This window comes from Natrix helvetica (assembly GCF_964273705.1).
Source record: "Natrix helvetica genome assembly, chromosome: 8".
In the NCBI taxonomy this organism is placed as follows: domain Eukaryota; kingdom Metazoa; phylum Chordata; class Lepidosauria; order Squamata; family Natricidae; genus Natrix; species Natrix helvetica.
The window spans coordinates 2803300-2816234 of record NC_138559.1 but is presented as its reverse complement, the minus strand read 5'-3'; the positions used below and the strand labels follow the sequence as shown (position 1 = coordinate 2816234).

The window sequence follows — 12935 nt, the reverse complement described above, 5'->3', positions numbered from 1 at the left end:
TTAAAATCCTCCCTCCCTCCCTCCCTCCCTCTTCTCTTTTTCCTTTTTAAAATATTCCTTCCTTCTTTCCTTCTCTCCTTTCCTTTTCTCTCTTTCCTTTCCTTTTCCTTTGTTTTTAAAATCCTTCCTTCCTCCTCCCTCTTTCTTTTCCTTTTTAAAAAAATCCTTCCTTCCTTCTTTACTTTTCTCCCTTCCTTTTCTATCTTTCTTTCCTTTCCCTTGGTTTTTAAATTCCTTCCTTCTTTCCTTCCTCCTCCCCCTCTATCTTTCTTTCCTTTCTTTTTCCTGTTTTTAAAATCCTCCCTCCCTCCCTCCCTCTTCTCTTTTTCCTTTTTAAAATATTCCTTCCTTCTTTCCTTCTCTTCTTTCCTTTCTATCTTTCTTTCCTTTCCTTTCCCTTTGTTTTTAAAATCCTCCCTTCCTCCCTCTTCTTTCTGTTCCTTTTTTTAAAAAACATCTCCTTCCTTTTTTCCTTCTCTCCCTTCCTTTTCTATCTTTCTTTCCTTTCCCTTGGTTTTTAAATTCCTTCCTTCTTTCCTTCCTCCTCCCCCTCTATCTTTCTTTCCTTTCCTTTTCCTGTTTTTAAAATCCTTCCTTCCTCCCTCTTCTATCTTTCTTTTCCTTTTTAAAAATTCTTCCTTCCTTCTTTCTTTCCTTCTCTCCCTTTTCTATCTTTCTTTCCTTTCCTTTTCTTTTTTAAAAAGTCCTTCCTCCCTCCCTCTTCTATCTTTCTTTTCCTTATTTAAAAAATCCTTCCTTCCTTCCTCCTTCTTTCCTGCCTTCCTTCCTTCTTTCCTTCCTTCTTTCCTTCCTTCCTTCCCTGACTTCTTTCTTAATGGTTGTTAATGTGAAAAATGAGAAAACAGATTCTCTCTCTCTCTCTCTCTCGCACACACATATAAATCAGCCAAGATGAGACTCTCAAGAACTTAACATGAAATAAGAGCCATAAAAATAAAGAGCTCAGGAATTCATGGAAAAGAAATATGCTCCACCATTCTGAGTGCCAAATCCTTATTTTTCTGATGCAGATTATCCTCGATTAATGAACCTGTGTTTCCACACACACATGTATAATGTTGACCCTCCTTTAAGGCAGCAAAGGCCAAAAAAACCTCACACCTGGGCTCGGTTCACCTGTTTCACCTGGATACTGAATTAACCTGGTTTTACAAAATCCAGGTGAAGCAGAACTTGTGGGGTTAATAGTAGCCCACCTTCTTGCTTCCTCCACTTAATGCTCATCGCTTGGTCTCTCCTGGATGAGAGGAGGAGGGGGATTTCTTGGGGCAAGGAAATGGAGCTCAGGAGGCGGAGGAAGAAACAGAATTTGGCTCTGACTTGAAATAATAAATCTCTTATTTTTTAAGGAGACTTTAAGGTAAACATATGAAAAAAAGTTTTTTTAAAAAAAAGATGAAATATAGGGCATATAGGGATGTTAGCTATGTATAAAAACTAAGTGAGAAAAGATAAACAAATATATGAGAAAAGATAAAGAAATATATAAAGAGAATAATACGATTGAAGTTGGTATAGTAAAACTACAGTTAAAATGATTAATTTGTAAAGATGAGGTATTTAGCAATGATATGTGAGCTTTAAATCAATGGGGGGGGGAGAAAAGATTATATAAAAGAGATGAATACTAATGGAAATGGGGAAATTAGAATATACTGAAATTATGATTATAAAGGAGATGTATAAAATGCAGCTGGTCAACACTATCAATAAAGTATATATGAGGGGGGAAAGGAAAATTGCAATAAAACTTTATTTAAAGTAAAAAAAAACCACAAAAACTCTGTTTATAAGGGAATTTAGCCCTCGGATGGTCCTTAAACTGGGTCTGTTTCAGAATAATCTGGGGTTTTTTTTCCCTTTTGAAAGAGAGCTCAGATAAGAACTGTATAGGGATGGGGAGTTTTCCAGACTGAAAATGATGCTAAAATCATTTGGGGAAAATTATGGTGAAAGAGCATCTCGCTTGTCCCCTGGGAATTGGATCCAGCCAATTCCTAACCCAAATGCCCACGTATATGACACCCCCTCCTGCGCCCCCCTCAATCAATGGAAAACTGGTTGTCGGAAAATGCTGGGTAGGCCACAGGCCGATTCTCTGGACCAAGAATCTTACTACAACACCAGCTTCCCTTTTTATTAACAAACTGCGGGAAACCTCATTCAGACGTGTTTGCAGTTCTTCCGGGGAAGATGCCCTTCAAAGGCTCCTCTCCCTGAGAACACACCCGCTCCCTCATTGTTCCCTTTCCAGGTGCATCGCACGTCCGGATGCATGGATTCACATGTTAGCAGGACAAAAGAAAAAAAACAGCCGGGTTCCAAAGAGGGGAAAAAGATGCAGGAAATAGAGGCTGATTGGAAAGAAGGACGGTTTATCGATGGGCAGACCTGACCCCAACATGCGGTTCTGGGGCAATTGACCAAATGGGGTTGGGATACTTGGACTTCTATACTTTCTTTGGGGTTTTGTGTTTGAAATGCTCCCAGGGGGTTGTGCGATATAGTGAGGTTTGTGTCTTTTGCTATTCTAATGGCAGTGGGTTAGTCCTAAAGGTAAAGGTTCCCCTCGCAAGTATGTGCTAGTCGTTCCTAACTCTAGGGGGCGGTGCCCATCTCTGTTTCAAAGCCAAAGAGCCAGCGCTGTCCAAAGACATCTCCGTGGTCATGTGGCTGGCATGACTCAACGCCAATGGAGCACTGAATGCTGTTACCTTCCCATCAAAGGTGGTTTCTATTTTTTTCTACTTACATTTTTTACGTGCTTTAGAACTGCTAGGTTTGCAGAAGCTGGGACAAGTAACACGAGCTCACTCCGTTACGCGGCACTAGGGATTCGAACCACCAAACCACTGACCTTTCTGATTGACAAGCTCAGCGTCTTAGCCACTGAGCCACTGCAAGGGTTAATCCTATTAGGGCCTAAAAGTCATGCCCTGCTCTTAGAATTTGGGTGGGTGGGATGGAGGATGTAAAATCTTAATCCCGTCATCTGGAGCTGAAGGTGTTTTGTTTGTGAAGAAGCTGGATTTCTTAATGGGTACCAAAGTCTCCATGTTTAAAGACTTCAGGCATCTGCTGGAGGCTGTTGGAGGCTGCTTTCTGCCTTTATTAAGATTGTTCTCCATTTCTCCTTTGGGGAAATTTGATATTCTGCCTCTTTTAATATCCCCCCTCCCCAAATATTTCATTCTCTTTAACAAGTGGTGGGCTTCCTACATGGCCTCCCCCTCCATCAAGCCGATTTTAGAAGGGGGGGTACTCCTCTAGGGACACAGTGGCTCAGTGGCTAAGATACTGAACGTCAACCAGAAAAGTCAGCAGTTTGGCAGTTCGAATCCCTAGCGCCACATAACGGAGTGAGCTTATCCCAGCTTCTCCCAACCTAGCAGTTCGAAAGCAGGTAAAAAATGCAAGTAAAAAAATAGGGACCACCTTTGGTGGGAAGGTAACAGCATTCCATGTGCCTTCGGTATTGAGTCATGCCAGCCACATGACCACGGAGACGTCTTCAGACAGCGCTGGCTCTTCGGCTTTGAAACAGAGATGAGCACTGCCTCTTAAGAGTCGGGAACGACTAGCACATGTGTGCGAGCTGAACCTTTATCTTATAGTTATATTATTAACATTATTGTGATGAATATAATAACAAATATGTGGATTATGAAATGTTTAAATAACTACCCAGATCACACACTGTTTGATGGAAATGGAAAGTGATATAAATAAAACAAATAAAACATGCCCGTATGTGCGAAGGGAACTTTGACCTTTACCTCTTTTAATATCTCCCTCCCCAACTATTTCATTCTCTGGGACAGAGTAGGTGGGCTTCCTACACGGCCTCCCCCTCCACTGAGCCGTCTTTTAGAGGTGGGGGCGGACAGTGCCAGGGTTCCAAATATCATCCAAAAGTAAAGCAGAGTCCAAGACAAAAGTATTGTTCCTACCACCCACCCATCACCCCGAGGCCTGGCATCGGAAGGGATACCCAGGCGTGCACGTGTGAGCCGGTGCCCAGGCGGGGCATTCGGAGGCTCCCTCCCAGCAGCACGAGGGGAGGGAGGGAGAGAGGAAGGGAAGGAGGGAGGGGAGGATGGCCCAGGTAGGGAGTTCCTTGTGACGCAGACTTCCATACATGGCCAGTCCGGGCGGGGCTTGCCAGGAGATTTAAGCTGCCTCCCGGCCGCCAGCGAGACAGAACCGACTGAAGGGCGATCCCTGAGCACGCGTGTTGTGGGAAGCGTCGTGGGACTCGGGTTTTCCGAGCCTCTGCAAGCCTCTGTGCCCGTTCTTTCGCTCAGCAGCCGCCCAACGGCCGGGATGGTGATCGAGGTGGTGATGCCGCTGGACAGCTCCGGCTTGGCCCGGTTGTTGCGGGACCCGACGGAAAGCGGGCGGACGCTGGTGCTGGATTGCCGGCCGTTCCTCGCTTACTGCCAGGCGCACCTGCTGGAGGCGCGGCCGGTGCACTGGAACGGGCTGCTGCGGCGGCGGTCGCGGGGCCGGAGCGGCGTCAGCTTGGAGTGGCTGGTGCCGGATCGGGCGCTCCTGGGCCGGCTGCGCAAAGGCGAGGTGGCGCACCTGGTGGTGCTGGACGAAACCGGCGGATCCGTCTCGGCTCTGCGGCCGGACAGCTTGGCCAGGCTGCTGCTCAACGCGCTGCTGCGGGAGGAGAGGGCCGGCACGTCGCACATCTACCTGCTGGAAGGTAAGAAAGACGCACAAACACACAAACACACACGCGCACGGAGGCACACACACACCGCCTAGGGCTGGGGGCCGGTTGGCAAAGTAAGAAGCTAGCCTGGAGTTCACGCGCACACACACGCACAAATACACCGGGCGGGGGGCGGGGGCAGAGGCAGGGCGATGCGACGGGGTCCGCAGCCGGCTGGCAAAATAAGAAGCTGCCCTGGAGTTCCTACGCTCACACGGACGGACGGACGGACGGACGGACAAACCGGCGGCGTTGGCACACCTGCGGCTTCCGGGCATTGAAGGAGTCAACCGCCAACCTACTTGTGGCAACTCCGAGAACTGGATTCGCCCAGCGGGGTTGGGTGGGTCCCCAGGAGCCAAAGCTGACCCCCTCCCCCTAAGAGAGGAAGGGGCTTGGTGGAAGCGGTGTGTGGCTCCTGACTTAAGCGAGTCCAGCTAACGAAGCAGCCCCCGAGAGTTTAATGCGAAGGGGTTTGTGTAGGAAAGAGTCAGAAGTACAGTAAAGTAAAAAGTAAAGTAAAAAATAAAGTAAAGTAAAAAGTAAAGTAAAAAATAAAGTGAAGTAAAAAGTAAATAAAATAAAATAAAATAATAAGCAAACTACCTTTGCTGTACACAATCTGGATTCACACATTCAATCCTAAACCAGGGTTAACCCACACATTGTACCATGGGTTAACATCATGCCTAGACACTGTTAAGGTTTTTCTGGGCACAGTATGGTGGTCAAGGATGTTTGGTCCTTCAACCATCTGACTCTCGAAATACCCGAGTGTCTATTTTAGGCTAGTAGTAGGGCAGGTTGTGTGAACTCTGCCTTCAAGGAAAGACAGAACAAGGAGCATCTGCAGAGAGCCGATGATGGGAGATCTTGGCTCTTCTCTTTTTTAAAGGAGAAAATCTTTACGGAGCTGAAGGATAATTTTATCAGGATGCTCCCAGGAGCGTAGCCAAAACAGTCAAGATTTGTCAACCGTTGTCATAGTATGATGAATACTCTTTTAAAAAAAAGAAAACTCCAATGGAACCATCATGGCCATCACCCCGACTTGCAACCTCTTCATTTGGGGTGATGTGCGACTGTCCATTGCCTGCCAATCATAAATGCATTTATTAGGATTGTGTGGAATCTCATGAAAAGGCATTTAATCTCAGCCAAAGTGGGGCATCAGGGCCAGATTTCATTCCGATGTCCAAGGAGGATCTTGCAGTCAGAATTTAAACAGGATGTGTGCCCAGTTTAATTGCCCCAAAATCTATAGTTTGCCCCATCTGCAATTATTTCTTCGCATAATCAAGCATGGGTGTTGATGACATCCGATGCATGTCCTGGTGGTGGATCTTTTCTGCAAGATTTTGGCTCACTTGGTCTTCCCTCAGTCATGCCTGATCCTTAGACCAGTCCACAAATGAAAAACACCCCATATCAGTAATCATGATCTATGAAACCATGGTTTAGCATCTCCTCAATCAGATCACTTTGCAAATATTAGCTGGGGTCTGTCACCACCGAAGCACATAAAATTATACTTGGAACTAAAAAAAGTGATCCTTGCCTGCTTTGAGTCCTTTCCACTGGCAAATTTGGGGTCATTAGAGACAGCTTGGGCTAGTGGTTAAGGCCCTGGGCTAGAAAGCAGGAGACTCTGAGTTCAAGTCCTACCTTAGCTACGAAAGCCAGCTTGGGTTGATTTTGGGCTGGTTCCTGTCTCTCAGCCCAACCCACAACATAGTTGCTTGTGATGTGGGGAAAATAGGAGGAGGGATGTGTGTTGGATACATTCTCCGGCTTGAGTTATTTGTAAAAAAATAAAGGCAGAATATATATCTATGTGTGTGTGTGTGTGTGTGTGTGTGTGTGTGTGTGCGCGCGTGCATGTACATACGTACATATGTATTGTGTCACAACCCCTGGTATGCCCAAATATAGGAGGAAGCATACTGCTTCCCTTTTCTGTCTTTCGGCTCACCCTAGGAGCCATCCAGGCAGAAAGCCATTTTTTTTTATGTTGCCTTTGTTATATTTGTGTATATATCTGGATGTGTGTATGTATGAATGAATGTATGTTCCAGCATAACTCTGGAATACCTCGAGCAATTTCAACCAAACTTGGTACAGAGATGACTTACTCTTCAGAGAAAAATACTGTGGGGGTAAGACACCCCTAACACCCCTCAGGGTGTGTGTTCTGTTAAGATGCAGCCTATTGTGCCTTAAAATGGCTTCTACTGTACAGCGCAGTGGAGTTGCCATGTTAACAGCTTCACAATACTCCACAAGGGGGCTCCCTCTGGTAAGGGGGAAAATCCAACATTAGAAATGATGTTTAGTCTGGACATTTCCCCAGCTGTAAATAAATACCTGAACAATGCCAAGCTATCAGCTAGTAATAAAATAAAATGAAGGATAAAGGTGTCTTCCAATTCCCCTGAATTCCCCAGCCGGCTTGGGAATTCTGGGAGTTGAGGTCCACCTCTCAGAAAACTGCCAGAGTTGAGAAATACTGCTTTTAGGCATGCACGAAGTATGTCCTCCTTACTGCTAACCAGGTTTCCCATACAGACAGAAATAGCCTTGAAGGATAGCTATTATCTGCTGTCTCCCGACTCAACATCCCACTTCCTTCCCATCTCTCTCATCTAGGTGGCTTTGAACACTTCCAAGCCAACTTCCCAGAATTGTGTGCAGTCACACCGCCCACCTTGGCGCCTTCCCCAGCCTTGAGATGCCCCGAAGACAATGGAGCAGAAGTGGTGACTCCCTTGTATGATCAGGTAAGTTCCTGGAGTGGAGAAGGTGTAGAGCAAATGGAGAAGGAGAAGCTACAGACCTACGGACACACCTGTAATTCCCCAAGTCAAATATATATATATATATATATTTAATTAATCTTGTGGCCTGCTTTAATTAAACTGTCTAGACTTTTGTGGCGTGTGTGATGGAATACCAATCCACGTGGGAGAAGGTCTGTATTTGCCTTTATCCCTTAAGGCTTGGAGCTGGTCCCAAGCTGAGCATGGATTTTGGCTGTCACTCATCTCGTCATCATTTTCTAAATCAATTAATTACGTTTTAATGGCCTATTATTGCAACCATCTCGGGGCAGGAATGTCTTGGAGATAATCAAGAGGGTATGAAGAGCTGTCTCTTCATGTTTCCTCTTCGGTGGCTTAATTGCAGGTTACACCAAGAGCCAAAATAGTCGTAAAGTCCCTTTAATTCTCAGCTGTCATCCATTCCATAATTACATCTCGCATTAATGAATTATGCAATTTGGCCCAGAAGTCTTCAATGGAGACACGTCTTTCTCCTCCGAACATTTGAAGAGGTTTCTTCTCATTCTGCTGCGTAGGGAAATGATGGGAAACTGATCATGATTTGCAACAGTTTATCTACTCAATAGTTTTTCAGAGTTTGGGGCATTCTTACATTCACGCCACCTAGAAAAGCGGGCTTCATTTTGTAACCATGCTCTACCTTTCTATTTGGAAGTAAGACTCAAATAATCCAGAGGAAAGGGGGATGCAGTGGCCCAGGGGCTAAAACTGCTGAGCTTGTTGATCAGAAAGGTCGGCAGTTCGGGGGTTCGAATCCCTAGCGCCACGTAACAGAGTGAGCTCCCGTTACCTGCCCCAGCTTCTGCCAACCTAGCAGTTCGAAAGCAGGTAAAAAAAATGCAAGTACAGAAATAGGAACCACCTTTGATGGGAAGGTAACAGCATTCCGTGCGCCTTGGGCATTGAGTCATGCTGGCCACATGACCATGGAGACGTCTTCGGACAGTGCTGGCTCTTCGGCTTTGAAATGGAGATGAGCACCGCCTCCTAGAGTCGGGAACAACTAACAATATGTGCGAGGGGAACTTTTACCTTTACCTTAACACAGGGGTCCCCAAATTTGGCAACTTTAAGACTTGTGGACTTCAACTCCCAGAATTCTCCAGCCAGCTGCGTTAACATCAGCCGTAGGAGGGAATAAAACAAAAAATAAGAATTTCCTAGAATTAAGGAGAAATTTCCTGACCGTGAGAACATTGAACCAGTGGGAAGGCTTGCCTTTAGAAGGTGTAGGGGCACCAACACTGGAGGTATTCAAGAAGAGACTGGGCAGCTGTTTGTCCAGAACGGTAGAGGGTCTCCTGCTCAAGCAGGGGGTTGGACTAGAAGACCTCCAAGGTCCCTTTCAACTCAGTTATTCTGTTAACTGGACTTAGTGGGCATCCATAAAGCTATGCTGAAGGGGCTATTCTTTCTTCAGCTAATTAATGGGCCCCAAAAGCTGAACATTGTTTTCTTGGTTCTTCTCTCTCTTCAGGATGGACCGGTGGAGATCCTACCTTTCCTTTACTTGGGTAGCTGTTACCATTCTTCCAACAGAGAGGTGCTGGAGTCCCTGGGAATCACTGCCGTCCTGAACGTCTCTTCCAGTTGTCCCAACTACTTTGAAGGACACTTCCTCTACAAGAGCATTCCGGTAGAAGACAATCACATGGCCGACATCAGCATATGGTTCCAGGAAGCCATAGATTTCATTGGTGAGTGCCCTAATTGGGAGAAACCCATCGTTTCTAGGGAAACTGGAGGGCTGTAATTTGGCCTCTTGGCCTTCTGAAGCATGGGGGAGGGTCTCCCTTGGTTGACACAATGAAGTCATTGGAAGAAAGAAGGTTGAATTAGTTGGCCTGGTTTGAGTCTCAGAGAGTCACAAACCAATGAAGTGAACGAATGGTCTCCTGCAAACTCCACTCCCCTTTGGTTCCTCTTTTATTTCCTCTGGGAGGGGCAACTCATTGTCCACCTGTGGCCTCACTCCCAAGTCGACTCCTCTTCTTTAGCTGTTCCCTTCATCTGGCAACTCTGCGCATGAGCCCACTGGGAACAGGCTCCAGCTGTTCTTCTGCCTCACTGACGTCTGGCTCCGAAGGCAGCTGATAACTGGCCTGTGACCCTGGCCCCCTCTCTGCCTCCGACACAGAGCCCTCGTCTGAGCCTTCCCCAGACTACAGGACTGGCCCCTGTTCCTCCCCAACCTCCCCACTGTCTGAATCTGCTGCCAGCTCTGCTGGCCACTGGCAGGCCCCAACACTATCACCCCTATTCTGTGCCACCCCAAAACAGCAAGGGCCTTTTTTTAGGCAGGGTGGTTTCCTAAGGACTTTCCCTCCACCCTCTCTGATCTTCTCCTCTCCTCTCTGCAGACTCTGTGAAGGCCAGTGGTGGGCATGTGCTGGTACACTGCCAAGCTGGCATCTCCCGTTCCGCCACCATCTGCCTCGCCTACCTGATCCAGAGCCGCCGGGTGCGCCTGGAGGAAGCGTTCGATTTCGTCAAACAGCGCCGCGGAGTCATCTCACCCAACTTTGGCTTCATGGGGCAGCTCCTGCAGTTCGAGACGGAGGTGCTCTGCCATTAGTCCGCAGCTCCTCATTGCTCTGCGTGAGAAGGCGGCCAAGAGGGGCTCCTTACGGACCACAGATTTGGGGTTGGGAGCATTTCTGTTTACATCCCAGATGGGGGATGGAGGGGGAGCCATGCGCTGGGCACTGGCCTCCTCCTCCTCCTTTTCCTTCTATTGTACCCACTGGTAGCAACGAATGCCCAAAGCAGGAGGGAGAATCGCCCTCCCCCACCAACCCACCACCCCGGTTGGACTTCTCCGCTGTGTGAAATTGCCACAATGGCTTATTGCGTGACTCTGAAAGCAAAAAGCAAATAAGCTGCAAACGAAGAGAGATAAACGTGAGGTGAGACGGTTGAACACCGTTAGCAAGGAACCCCTTCGCCCCCTCAGGACAAACTGTCTGTTGTCCCCTAGTGAAGTGAGCCAAAATGTTATTTATTTGCCCATTGCCCGTGTGACTCCCGCTGACTGCTAGTTTGGATGCATGGCATAGATCAACTCAACCAGAGTGACATGCACATGGAGGGTGCTAAGTGAGAGACATGTGCTGAGTGAGTTTACTGCCCCCGCCCCCCCGCCCCGTTTTTACAACTTTTCTTGCCGCCTTTGTTAAGTGAATCATGGCAGCTGTTAAACTAGCATCCTGATTGTTAAGTGAATCTGTTGACTTTGCTGCTCAGAAGATCAGGTGACCCCACCCCCCTCAGGGACATTGCTACCGCAATCGATGTGAGTCAGTTGCCCAGCATCTGAATGTCAATCACGCGACTGGCATGGGGAGGGGATGTTGCAGCAGTCATAAGTGTAAAAAACGGCCGTAGGACAAGTCGCTTTTTTCCAGCGCTGTTATAACTCCGGACCGTCACTAAATGAACTGTTGTAAGTCAAGGACTACCTGTGCCTCCCTTTGCGTCCTCCAAAATTGGACACATTCTTTCCAGCCCCGATGATTCATACTTGGGTCTCTTGGAGGACTTCAAGTTATAGACTGAAATCACCACATTTTTTTACATTAATTAAAAAGTTATATATTAAAATTAAAAAAAAGAAGGTTCTTTTGCATTTGATAGTGGGAGAAAAGTTCATTTTACTAAAATAGCTAAAGTTCTTCCTTGCCCAATGCCAGCGTCCATGCTGTTGGTCATTGGTTGGCATGGTGGACCATTACGCTGAATTCAGTAATATGAACATGCAAATTTTAAAAGTGACATTGGTACGTTCTTTCTTCCATGACTTCAGTGCCCGAAAGTTTATTTGTGCTAAAGCTGGAAAAAGTTTTGAACACTTACTTTGGAGCAACAGCTTAGAAGCCCCCTAAGGGGTTACTAACAGCCCGCTAAGAGGCTACTAACAGCCCCCTAAGGGACTACTAACCTCTACCAAGAGAATATGTTGAATTCTGAAGTCCTCGTTACTCTCTGCGCACTGCCGTTTTCTTGAAAATGTTTCGTTACCAAAGTAGGTAGCGTCATCAGGGCTAGAAGGGAGCAGGGTGTGGCGAGCCAACCCCACTCTCCTCTAGCCCTGAGGATGTTATCTAGTTTGGTATTGAAACATCTGCAAGAAAACCAGGAAGCTGAGAGAGAGAGAGAGATGCCTAAACCAGGAGTCTCCAACCTTGGCAACTTTAAGACTTGCGGACTTCAACTCCCAGAATTCATCTGGCTGAGGAATGCTGGGAGTTGAAGTCCACCAGTCTTAAAGCTGCCAAGGTTGAAGACCCCTGCTCTAGTGTCATCTAGTGGAGGGATAACATTTTATTCCCTTCTCTGCTAAAACATCTCAGTGTCTTGATTCGCTGTAGCCACGGGGTCTCACTTTGCATTTCTTGACAATTTTGGGCATGAAAAGAAGTTGAGGAGTCCTTCTGGAGCCCCAAAGATTGACATGCCTGAACAATAGGCGAGGTTGCTCCTTAGATAGGGAGGTGTTGGCCTCTGAGCTTCTTCAGTTGGCTGCCCTAAACCCCAGTTTGCCAATCACCCTAGTTGAATTCATACAACATGCTGGCCGGGCACACCAATATCCCAATTAGTGCAGGGATGTCCAGACATAGCCCCTTTAAGACCTGTGGGACTTCAACGGGAGTTGAAGTCCCACAAGTCTTAAAGGGGCCACGTTTGAAGACCCCTGCATTATTTAGTGCCTTGTGTGAAACACACCCGTGCCAGCTAGCCTAATTTTGGCACCTTTGATCAGATGAACCCACAATCAACAATTGACGACTGCAATGGCTGTGTCTTGTGTGGACAGAAGGGTCCAACTGAGATGAAGGTCGACTCCACCCCGTGTAAAGTGAAGTGGGGCGATTGGGGGTCCTCCTTCCCTTTGAGCACAATTATCGTGGGGGAATGGAGGACTGGAGCAGTGGTATATTGGGCCTCAAACTGTTCCCTTCCTCCCTCTCTCTCCCCCACCCCCCAAAAGCAATACTCAGTTGTTTCTCTGTGTGTGAGCTGTTAGGAGAACCTCTTTCTTGAAGGACACTGATTTCAAAATGTCTTCTGCACTTTATATTTATTATCACCTGTTGCAATAAACAACCACTTTTTATATGGGAGAATATGTGTGTCTCAAAATGCTTGCTTGGTTTTGGGAGAAGGGGGGATCCTTGGTTTATCGCCTGAAGGATGAAATGATTCATTTGCCCTCAGCATGTTTAAGAGGAATGCCCGGTGACATGGTCAAAAAAGTCAAGATGGCGGCAATAATGTTGTATTCACAGCTCCCCCTGTTCAAGAATATCTACCTTGGATGCTTGCCTGACAATCTAAACATACCTGGTTATCAT

At 46.9% G+C, this 12935-nt stretch overlaps 1 protein-coding gene across 1 annotated transcript; it reads left to right on the top strand.

The window, feature by feature from the left end:
- The first annotated feature begins 4234 nt into the window (after nucleotides 1-4234).
- Nucleotides 4235-12707, top strand: DUSP2 (dual specificity phosphatase 2). Its single transcript, XM_081960505.1, has 4 exons — nucleotides 4235-4732; nucleotides 7388-7518; nucleotides 9059-9278; nucleotides 9942-12707. The coding sequence occupies exons 1-4, from the start codon at nucleotides 4345-4347 to the stop codon at nucleotides 10154-10156; spliced, it is 954 nt and encodes a 317-aa protein (XP_081816631.1). The 5' UTR covers nucleotides 4235-4344; the 3' UTR covers nucleotides 10157-12707.
- The last annotated feature ends 228 nt before the right edge of the window (nucleotides 12708-12935 follow it).

What these genes read in the sequence shown, in the direction of transcription:
- DUSP2 (XM_081960505.1), top strand. Translation starts at nt 4,345, where the DNA reads ATGGTGATCGAGGTGGTGATGCCGCTGGACAGCTCCGGCTTGGCCCGG. An exon ending in GCACATCTACCTGCTGGAAG is followed by an intron (nt 4,733 to 7,387) that starts GTAAGAAAGACG and finishes TCTCTCATCTAG; the next exon opens with GTGGCTTTGAACACTTCCAA. An exon ending in TGACTCCCTTGTATGATCAG is followed by an intron (nt 7,519 to 9,058) that starts GTAAGTTCCTGG and finishes CTCTCTCTTCAG; the next exon opens with GATGGACCGGTGGAGATCCT.